Source organism: Montipora foliosa, chromosome 13 (genome assembly GCF_036669935.1).
Source record: "Montipora foliosa isolate CH-2021 chromosome 13, ASM3666993v2, whole genome shotgun sequence".
In the NCBI taxonomy this organism is placed as follows: domain Eukaryota; kingdom Metazoa; phylum Cnidaria; class Anthozoa; order Scleractinia; family Acroporidae; genus Montipora; species Montipora foliosa.
Window position 1 is genome coordinate 638,117 of NC_090881.1, and position 11,301 is coordinate 649,417.

Below are 11,301 nucleotides of genomic sequence, written 5' to 3' on the forward strand. Positions count from 1 at the left end.
TTGTAGATACATACACTCGACCAAGTTCTCGCCATCTCATTGACGGCTACAAAGAACATGACGCTTCTACGATTACCAAGCCTTTCTTAATTTGTTTGTAGGATCCTGAAGCCGACAACTTTTTCCGACATTGCCAAAAATACGATGGTTCTCAATCCACGGATATAGAAATGGTGAAATTGTTGAAGGTACAGTATGTTAGCAGAGGAGACACGTGTGTGGCGCTTGTCTGGCTGTCGGAGCAGACACGATTTGAAGCCGGCCTACATCAAGAAAACGGAAAATAGGTTAAAGTAAAGACAAAAAAAAAAAGCTTGCAAACGTTTTATTTTCTTTAAATTAATACCGATTGGATGCAGGTTTGTCGCTTACCTCAAACGGCTTGCACTCGACCTCCTTATACTGCACTCTGCTCGGGAAGAAATTGAAAGATGGCCCTCAGTTGTAACTAGCTTCGTGCAGTCACGTACAAACTAGTCTCACGTTTCTGAATTGCTTCCTGGGTATTTGAAGTTGTCCAAAATATTAAATGGGTGTAAGATTCCATTTTGAAAACAAATAGTTCTTTAATTCAGTAAATAGACGTAGTGACGCAGCCATATTCTATGCAACTTCGCTGTAGGCTAAAACAAGGATATAGGAGACTGGGAAACTTGTTTCTTGGCGACGGGCGAGAGGTCAACTAGAAAATAGGAGTCCTTGTCCAGGATTCGAACCTGTCACTTGTGTAACACCGGACGGATGCTAGTGTAGCCATTGAGTGGCAAGAACGCGTGGGGAGTTGGGCCGTTTATGTAGGTCCTGCTGGACGACATGTCCTGCTAGTATACGGACTCTACAAATTCATGCGCCTACAATTTTTCAAATGCAACTGTAGATGTTTTAAGGTTTACACATTGCCCTTTCCCACAGGCGCTTTTCATTTTGGTATAGGAGGCGAGAATGTTTATCCAATCGACTAGCCACATTGTGCAGAGAATGAAAAAAGACAACAAAAAAACAAAAACAAATACAAAACAAAACAAAAAACAGCTCATATGTAGCAGGATTGTGTTTCAAGTTAAATTCCAAAGGAACTGTTCATTTTTGAAGAGTTAAGACATAGAGTTACTTGAATTCAGCCTTTTGAAAGCCAGCCATTTTAAACGGAGTGCATAGACTAAATTCCATTTTGGCTTTTCAAGATCTTATTTCCAGGATTCAGGTAGTTTAACTGTAACTTCATACCATAACTCTAAATGAAAGAACTTTAAGAGCAGCCATCTCCACTTCGTCTACTCCTGTGTTTGTTGGCCGAAACATCACACATGGACGCTCCATGTTCTGTGCTCCAGTTCTTTGTTCACCTTTATTGTTGTTTTGGATGCCACAAGGAAGAATTTTATATTCTCCTCATCTGGAAAACACCACTCTTTGTTTCAAGGAAAACCAGTGGTGACGGTTGCAACTTGTATTGTTTGTTTCCCTCAATATGTATTTATTTTGACGAAGTAAAAGTATGTAAACAAGTGTTGTTATCATCCAACTTTATGATCCATCTGTATTAGTAATTGTAACAGAAAACGCACGATATTTGTACAGTAGAAAACCGGTTTGACTAGTTGAGGTGCTGACGATGCCCCGGCACTTGTTCTCGGTTGTTTACAATTTAACTGCTAAAAATTTAGTGCAAAAAAGTGGGATAATAAATAGCTTATTAGATGTTTTGGAGTGTAGTGTCCCTGAATATTTTTACAGCACAACTCGTAAAAATACTCAACGATACTACAGACCAAGACATCTAATAAGATATATTTGTATACTGCCTCGTAACATTAAGGGTATTTGATTTGTTTTTTTTATCCCCTACACAGGTCCTAAATTTAGTAAACGTTATTACAGTCGCGAGATTCCTGCCTGTTATACTCAATCAACTTTTTCACATCCTGGTTGTGACTGAAAATGAAGACGTGTCATTAAACGTTGTCAGGTATGTGACAAAGTCACTGGCAGGGGCGTATTCAGTCTTGGTTTCAAGCATTTTGGGAGTAGGTAGATTTAAAAGAGGCTAAATGACAACACACACAGTCCATTACTACAATCCTGGACAACATTGGCGTTGCATGGGCATAACGTTTCCCTCACCCTCCTCCCTCCCTTCCCACAGTGTTTATAAAACAAAAGGCGTAATGAGGGCCTTGTGGTGTAAGACCCAGGTTACAGTTGGAATTGTGATATCCTGCTGTAATTGCTGTAATATACTACATTCGTATTCTCAGTATTGGCCTGGAACTACAAGCAATTGCAAAAAGAGTTGAGACACTCACTGTTAATAACCGTACAATGCGTGTCGTTCAAGTCAGCGCATCTCCAACCCCCCTTCCCCACCCCCCCTCCCCCCAAGCAAAGTTTTTCCCATCTGCAGTGTCCAGTCAAACTAAAGGGTATAAACATTGGAAAAGGGGGGAGGGGAGGGAGGGGCATCAAGACTTTTCTTATGAACTGGAAGAAGAGGTGAATTTTCGATTCAGTGTCTCAACCTTTTTGCAACTGCTTGTAGATTGCAATGGAGGGTAATGCTGGGGATTATATCAAAATTATTTACATTTGAAAAGATTCCCCTGCATTAGCCTCCATTGCAAGCTGGTTTCAGTCCAATACTGAGAATACGAATACAAGCCCTAGGATTTCAAATCCCATGGAAAACAAATTTTCGGTTCCGTGCACAGAGATCATGGGAACCCATCTGCAACTATTTTTTGGTTCTGTTAAAATTCATGGAAACCCGTTTTTAATTATAATAATCATTGATTTCAATAAACATCTTGTAAATACTTTAAAACAGAGCTTCAGTGTATACTTTGTTTAAAAAAAGTTCAACATCTATTTAAGTGTCAACAGAATGATCAATCGGTAAGGCTGCATATTTACCTGGGAAACTATTTTCCGGTTCCGTTATTTTAATTACACGGTAACGACACGGTACCGGAAACGATCGTTACCGTGAAATCCTAGGGCTTGCAAATATGTTCTATTCATGCAGTGCAATACTGGCTTCTGTCCATTGGGGAAGTTCAAGAAATGTCTTTTGGGAAGGACAGCATCACGATGTTGTTCTCACTTGATTCGATTGCTCCTGTCCCTTGGTAAAGAGTTTCACGAAATTCCTTTTTTTTTTTGTCTGGTTTGATAGGGTCTTTGTTCGTATCGCTGCCCAGCTGCATAAAGCCAACCGACTCGAAGCCCTGAAGTCTTACGTGAAGGTTTGTTAATTTTAATGTTTTTTGAAGTTCAAAAGTGAAGTCACATTTCTGTATCGTTTGACCTTTTCGTGCAAGGTGGGTGATCGAATAGAAGTCATTAAATGCGTTTTTGGACTCCTAATTTATGACTCGAAGCAGCGCATCTTGATGTCGGTGTCTATCTTTGTTGTGATCATATATGTACTGTCACCATTTCCACTGTCACTATCATCAACCCCTCATTTTCTTCCTCATTGTTAAATACCTAAGCTCTATCGTTAGAACTGTTTAAGCTCCATGTAGATCATATACGTGATAGAATGTGAAGCCTATGTTAAAGTGGTGATCGCCGAGCCCCTTGTTATTTTTATATTTTCAGTACGTGTTCGTGACTGAGCTCACCGTAGATAACACCAAAACGATTCATGAACAGCTGTCCAAATACCTGATGTCAAACTTGAAGCCTGGGGCAGATCCAGCGGTTGTCAACGACCTCATGAAGGTACAAGGTACAAACCTCAGAGAAAGGTGGAGAGAGAAGAGACAGTATCAAAAGATACATACAATCTTGGGAGCAAAATAAGTCGAGTAAAGGAGTGAAGGGGAATTGCAACGAACGCTACTGGATTAAGGAAGCTCGAAAGAGTTTTCAGCTGAGTGCGCGCGCGTAAGCCACACACGTAATTCGTAAACTGCTCGCGTCAGCTCATGATTCAAATGGGTCACCACCGACTTAACCACTCGAATGAGCGGGTGACGCGTGCGTAGATACTGATCTTGTAAAGCCCTCATTTTTCTTGATTTTGCAACTTTACTCGTTTATATCTCTGCTTCCGGATGGTGAAGCTTTCATTTTTTGCATGTTAGGTTAGATTAATTTAAAACGTTTGTCTTTCAAATTTAAAAAACCCAAAAAGTAGCCTACAGATTTTCTTGAATTTCAAGTAAATTATTTTAGAGAGTATTTCTGACATTATCTGGTAACGCTGAATGGGAAGATTTCACCGTCTCGTTTCTTCAAAAAAGACAATGTATGTTGATTTTAAGGCTCAAAGAAATGTATAATGTCGTTGCCTTGGCAAGGTTATTTTGGAGGAAAATATAATGCGAGAAATCTTCGATGGGTACCTAATACCCTGGCCAAATTACGTCTTGATATGACTACCCTAACTGTATCGAAGGACAGAATATGTTTATTTGTTTGAAAAAAAAAAAAAAAAGGAGAAACTATTTGGAGCCTCCTTAAGCTTCTTTTTTTTTTTCTGTTAGTGATTTGGTTGGAGTTATTTTATGGAGTAGTTCTTTTTTTGCCGACAACTTCAAAGAAATTCAGAAGTTTGGTGACTGAGATAGTTAACTTGCAATTCATGGTTTTACTTTGTAGCTTTCTTGGTTTTTCTTCGAGATTTTCGTGAAGAGCATGGCACAGACGCTTGTTCAGTCGGACAAACTAAAGGTAAGTTTATACACCTCTCCGATTTACTCAAAAGGATCATGCGCGTTAAGACAATATTTTGGGTTTATAGGGAGCTCAGGCTCGGGAAACTAGCCAGCGGAGTACCATGGGTAAGATTTTTTGGGAAATCTATCCGTGCGAGAATTTTTGGTTATAACGTCACGTTCGTTTGCGCTTCCGCTCGTCCGCCAGCACAGAATAGGGAGTTTAAGCAAAGACGACGGGTACGGCTACGGCAACGCCGCAAAGCAAGAATATTATTAGTTGAAAAAGGTAAAATGCTCCTGCTGCACGTGCAACACGAATTTCCGTGCATTTCTTTGCCATACTCCACAAAACAACAACGTGAAATCACTAAATTTTAGGTTTTGACGACAACGTGGGCATATAACAATAAAAAGTAATTTGCAGTTTTGAATTTAAAACCGTTCGTACCCATTCAGTTACAGGATACTTCGTCTATATTGTACAAGGTGAACAAGACCGATTAATCGCGAAATACTTGCGATAGCGCTGAGTTATATTTTCGACTAACATTTTCGTTGCCATAGCCGTCTTCTTTGCTAAAACTCCCTAATTTCGGGGTGGGGAGGCAGGAGAGCCTCTGAGGACGGGAGTGTGTAGGCAATTTTCCTTGGCGGGAAATCGCGTGGCGGCGTTGCATTTGGCAACCCGCGTTTTTCTGGCGGGAAATCACAATAGTGACGAGCAACGGGATAAAGAACAGGAAAGTGGAAGAAAAGCAAAAGAGCTTGAGACAAGAGGCTACAAAATTTGAGAAATTTAAGCGAAGAAAGTCTCGAGAAGCCGAGGAAGGAGAAGAGAAATTTTCAATGAAAATCACCGGAAAGGTGAGAGAAATAGAGCCAGAGACAAAACACTTATTTACAACGGTACGTTAGCTTTCAGGTAACGTTTTCCTTCTTAATATATGCCTCGCTGCCTCACATATATAGTAATAATATAAGTAATAATGACGGTTACTTTTGTACTTTATACAGAAGCATAATTATTTCCATGTACTCTATATTGCTTTCTGGGGTGAGAAACGGGAGCTCCGCTTTTAGGCTTGGCTAAATCTATGTATTAGTGTTATGAAGACCACTGGTTGAGGATTTTCTCACGTAAAATGGCTTCGCAAATCAATGTTTTCAGTTGCACGGTACATACGATGAAAATGAAAAGTGTTTCAACCGGTTCATGAAAGTTTATGGGCAAAAGTTAAACGTGCAAAATGTTTTGAAGTTATGCACGGTATATATCTTAGTGCCCGCACGTAACGTGAGCGATTTAACTGACCCAGATCACCTGTGTAGATGCTCTGCCACTAAACTACAGGGGCCAGTTGTTCAAAAGCCGGTTAACGTTTATCTCAGTTTAAAAATTAACAAAGGCGTTTTATTCTCTACTCCCAAATGCTGTTCAAGGCTGATATTCGGTAAAACTTTACATTAGAAGAAGTCAATCTTGAAAAACAAAAATGAGCAAAGGAAACTTTCACCAGAGCGTTGAAAACATGAAACAAAAGTTTACGCTAATCCTGGATTAAGCTAATCAGCTTTCGAGCAACCGGGCCCAGAAGACCCGTGAGAGGTAATCCTTAAGAATCTGTTCATGCGGTGTATGATCGTTCATTATCAACTATCACAGACTATGGCTTTGGGTTTGCTCCAAGTGACAATATTGTGTCCTGTATACTGCCAATGACAATGGCCACATACCGCAGAGATACAAGAAGAAAATAAAACTCAACTTTAAAATTAGAGTCCAAGACCTTACAACAACTTTTGGGAAAATAACTTCACTCGGAATCTGACCAATGTTAGTTTCGTTTCGGTTTGGAAATTCAGTGTAACTCATCCACAATCATTTTTAGAGGTCCTATCCTGACATTAATTCTGCACATTTGGATTGCAGCGAATGAACCGACAAAGCTGGTTTCCCGATAGCTATAATCGCTGTTTAGAGAATTTTCTGCAAGCTTTAGTTCCACAAATCATCAGCAGACTTAAAGACCAGCCTCAGATTGCTAAGGTTGGTGCGACAACTAACTTAGGCCCCGTCCACACGTATCCGAATATTTTTGAATCCGTAACTTTTTCTTTCCGGATACGCCTTCCGTCCACACTTATCCGGCGAATTTGCTGGCGAATCCGGAACTTTTTGAATACGCTCTCCAGAGTGGATATTTTTTAATCCTCTTATTCGGCCCCATTTTGATTACTGTAGTTCTGTTTGGGACGAATGCAACGTTACTCTGTGCAATAAACTGCAAAAATTGCAGAACAGGGCGGTTAGGGTTATCACCAAGAGTAGTTACGACTTGAGTGCTAACCATCTTCTTCTAACCACTACGTCAGGACAATCTCGCTAAGCGTCGGAAAAAGCTGAAAACCACCCTAATGTTTAAAATATTAAATGGTCTTGCTCCGGATTATCTACAGGACCTGTTTTCAATTCGCACCACAAAATACAATGTCAGGAATTTAGAAATGAAGCTTAATTTGCCCAAACCAAACACAGTGCGGCCTCACAATGGAACATCTTACCACAACAATTTACGTACGATCGAATCAGTTAGATCTTTTAAAAAAGAAGTGAATCGATTTTATGAAAATGGAGGTTAGGTTCCCACACAGCAACCTTGTAAAACAGTATTTTTATTACTACAGTAGGTACTGAATTTTATTGTACTATAGCTATTGTATTCTTACTGCAGGTTTTACCGTGTTTAAATAAAGCATGTATATATGTAAACCGTGTGGACGCTAAATCCGGATGACATATCAAGATCGAGCCCAGTTCCCTACCTTGAAATCAATTCTTAAGATGGCTGCCGAGGGCAATTTTATTTCTTTATTTTCTTCTTTTGGCGCTTGCTCTGTTACCTCAGCTTCCTTGAGAAGTTCTGAGTACTAGAGTGAATCCGGATACGTTTCAGATGCGTGTGGACGAGCAAATTCGATTTGAGTACGCTACGTGTGGATGAGAATATTTTTGAATCCGGAAAGAAAAAGTTGCGGGTTCAAAAGTTTCCGGATACGTGTGGACGGGACCTTAATTTGTGATACACTTATCCTGCTTGACAGAGGTTTCCTTGCTTTCTCTCTCTAGCGAGAAGAAAAGGAAACCGCTCTATGTCGTCAAGAGCTTTTGACGAATAATTGAACTCTTAACCGGTTTATAGCCAGTTTGAATTTTAACGTTTGACCTATAGCGGAAGAGGTGAAGTGACGTTGCATCGAGTTCACGACGCGCATGCGTGACAGAACATCAAGATTCGTGCAAAGGTTTCCTTATCTTCTCATTAGAGAGAAAAATCAAGAAAATCTCTGCCAAGCAGAGTATGATACAGTCGGTTCGGTTCCCTTGAAAGTAATTTCAGAGAAGTAATTATGGTGTTGTGTTTCCTTTCTTTCTTAGGAAGCAAATTTTCACTTGGCCTGCTTCACCAAGGTACATTTGTTAATTTTCGTTCAATTATCTCGACAAATATTAATGTTTTTGACAATGTACTCTCACGGGATAGGTGATAAACTGTTAAGTTAGCGCTTTATTTTCAGCGCTCACAATTACCTTGGACATCTACCTTGCAAATGAACTGAACGAAAAGTCAGTTACAGAATAAAATGTTAAGAAGTGAAAACCGGTCCAACCGGTTACGTTAAAGACAGCGCTTCCTAGCCTCACAGTCAACTTAGTTGCCATAGTAACACGTTGATCATCTGACTGAGGTATCAATCTCTCTTAGGATTGCTTCACTTACCTGGATCGTGGATTTGTCTTTCAAATGATCAGTTATTACTCAGAGCAATTTAAGGATTCTGATACACAGGTAATGTTCATGATTTTGGTATAAGTGTATCTTTTGAGTTTTTCTTTTTGTGTGTGTGTTTCACGGTAGATTGTGCTCAGTATTGCGTTTTGACTTGCCTTCCCTTTTAGATGCTGGAATTCAAGTTTGAGTTTCTCCAAGTTGTCTGTAATCACGAGCATTACATTCCACTCAATCTACCCTTGGACGTTCGAGGTACTGTGACGAGTTTGGTTAAACTTTGTTGCATTCATATTCACTTTAGTCTCAGATGCGAGCCAAAGGAAGATAGCAGTTACGGAGTAAAATCAAGTTCTTTCTCCCAATAGGCTCTAATGCTGTCACGGAGACCAACCGATTTTTGCACATCATTGTCAAATGTGTAGGAAGTCAACTTTTGACAGTCAACGAGAGTTTTTTCTCCCTCGGGCCAAGCAGGAGTGTTTGGCAGTGGCAGACACAGTAAATAGGCAAGCCGGTTTAACTGACTCAACAATTGTGCCAGACGAAGATCAAGAAAACCTCCCCAAAAGCTGTCGCTTAATACACGTGCATTATGCATTTTGCCATTTCGGCCCGAGCGTTGTGGAAAGTTGATTTTATGAAACGAGTCGGTAAAGGTCGACTTGCCACCGTGAAGAATGAAATGGCTGCCAGTTGCAGCGTTAGCCCTTCGCTGGAGCCAATGGCCCATCTCAATTCGCTTTGGTAAAGAGCTAATGTTCTAAACATCAGCCATTAAGTCTTTTGGTGGCAATTCTACCTTCATCAGCTCGTTTGATAAAACCAAAGTTTCGTGTTTTACATGTACTCTTCCACCAGCGCAACACCACAGTTTCCGTAGAAACTAAGTCCTCTCTTCGAAGGGATACGAATTCATGTGCCACGTTTATAACAGCAAAGAGCTAACGTTAATGGGCCTCGTTAATGGGTTTGATCAGTCGTCTTTTTTGTTTCTGTTCAGCTCTGGGAGGAGTACACGACTGAATTGACTGATGATTACTGTAAAAGGTATTTCCTGGTGGGCCTTCTGTTGAGAGAGGTACGTGTCATAATGCCGCATTTGCTGCTATATTCACACAGGTGTGAAAATATGGTGCAAATGTGGCATTTACCACATTTGCTACAGGTTTGCTCTAGAGTAAACATATGTTTGCATTATATTTGCGCTGTTCAAATTTGGTGAAAATCCATTTTTTTCGTGCAGTGATAGTTAGTGCGCTCGACTCCGGATCGAGTGGTTCGGGTTCGGGATCTTGGCCGGGGACATTTTGTTGTGTTCTTGGGCAAGACACTTTAATCTCACGGTGCCTCTCTCCACCCATAAATGGGTACAGGCGAATTTAATGGTGGGGGTAACCCTGCGATGGACTGGCATCCCATCCAGGGGGGAGTATAAATAACCCTAATCCTAACCCTGAAGCTTTTACCGTGTTTAGATAATTTTAAACTATAGATAACCACTAAATGACAAATACACCACGTATCTTGCAAAGAATGCAAAGGTTCCTGTTTCTATAGTCGGCATGAAATGAACGCGCAGACTTCCACTTAATACTAGAGGCAGTCCAGAGCACATGACATGGAAACTACAGCTTTCTGTGACACAACGTTTCTTAAACTAATGATGATCAAGAATTAGTAAAGTGTGCTCGATCTCTAGTAAACCTTAGGGGGTGGGAGGGGTTTTTTAATCACTAGTGATTTCCTGCTTAAGTAGGAAGGTAAAGTCTGCCATAAGCCTAGAAGGCCCATCAGGCCGGCGCTTATCTCCAGTTTCTGTAGCATGAAGCGACTAGGAGTATTGTATAATTACCGAGGGATTTACCTTCTTTAAAAAAAAATTAAACAATAGAAAAAAATACACCAAGTATCTACCCATTTTTTTTGTCTCCCACAATCGGCGTCAAAATTGTTGAGACACTCTTATCCTTTAGAGTCGATTTCAAGCTCGGCGGCGCAAATGGCCCCCTCCCCCGCACCCCTGGGACAATGTTGTGTTTTTCTGTTTTCTACGAGCCTTGTCGACAGCGGTACAACACTGATTAGGGTGGGGGAGGGAGGGGTATCCCGGAAACGTACTTTCTGGACAAGTTTTCTTTGCAAACAATGAATGTGTCGTTGCCAGTGTGCTCTGTTGGCAACTGTCTCAACTAATTTTGTCGCCGATTGCAGATCTCCTCGGCACTTACTCAGGGGCTGCTGATAAGGAAATTAGCGATTAGGGTCTTGAGGAACATGTTGGTAAAACATGAACTGGATGATCGCTACGATGGAGAGGTAAGATTCTAGAGCGAGTTTCAATCGAGTGTCATTAAAACACGAAAACTAAAGTAATTGCTTTGGCCAATCAAAAGGGACGGAGACAATCCAGTAAACCAATCAAAGCTCGAAGTAATTACAACTAGCCGACACAAAGCGCGGGAAAATGAGCACGCGTGAGCCACGATTGGTTTTGGTTTCACTTCTGATTGGTTGAAAAAAAGGCGCGAGAACTTTGAACCAATCACTGAGTGAAGTAATGCTAAACCAAAGCAATAGCCCATTTTCGAGTTGCTGCATGCCTCAGGTTCAAAGCGAGTCCTGGTGCACAAATGAGTTGCGTATTCTTATGTAAATCAAACTCATTTCCCTCACAATAGTTGAGCACCAAGACTCACTTCGAAAGCGAGACAAACAGCAACTCGGAAATGGCCCATTCGCTTATTACTCTCGACACTCGATTGAAAACTGCTCTAAGATAAGGATACAAAGATATTATAAAGGATCGGCGATTAAGATAATCTAACAAGCATACAGGCCTTAGTAAC

General features: G+C 40.7%; 1 protein-coding gene across 1 annotated transcript; it reads left to right on the plus strand.

The window, feature by feature from the left end:
- Nucleotides 1-113: 113 nt before the first annotated feature.
- On the plus strand, nucleotides 114-9,478 carry LOC137983543 (dedicator of cytokinesis protein 9-like). The gene is made up of 10 exons (XM_068830697.1): nucleotides 114-188; nucleotides 1,854-1,969; nucleotides 3,173-3,242; nucleotides 3,601-3,723; nucleotides 4,606-4,677; nucleotides 6,595-6,711; nucleotides 8,101-8,133; nucleotides 8,429-8,512; nucleotides 8,623-8,707; nucleotides 9,456-9,478. The coding sequence occupies exons 1-10, from the start codon at nucleotides 171-173 to the stop codon at nucleotides 9,476-9,478; spliced, it is 741 nt and encodes a 246-aa protein (XP_068686798.1). The 5' UTR covers nucleotides 114-170.
- The last annotated feature ends 1,823 nt before the right edge of the window (nucleotides 9,479-11,301 follow it).

Coding starts and splice junctions, on each gene's coding strand:
- LOC137983543 (XM_068830697.1), top strand. Junction 3,724..4,605: donor TTGTCAACGACCTCATGAAG/GTACAAGGTACA, acceptor TTTACTTTGTAG/CTTTCTTGGTTTTTCTTCGA. Junction 8,513..8,622: donor TTAAGGATTCTGATACACAG/GTAATGTTCATG, acceptor CTTCCCTTTTAG/ATGCTGGAATTCAAGTTTGA.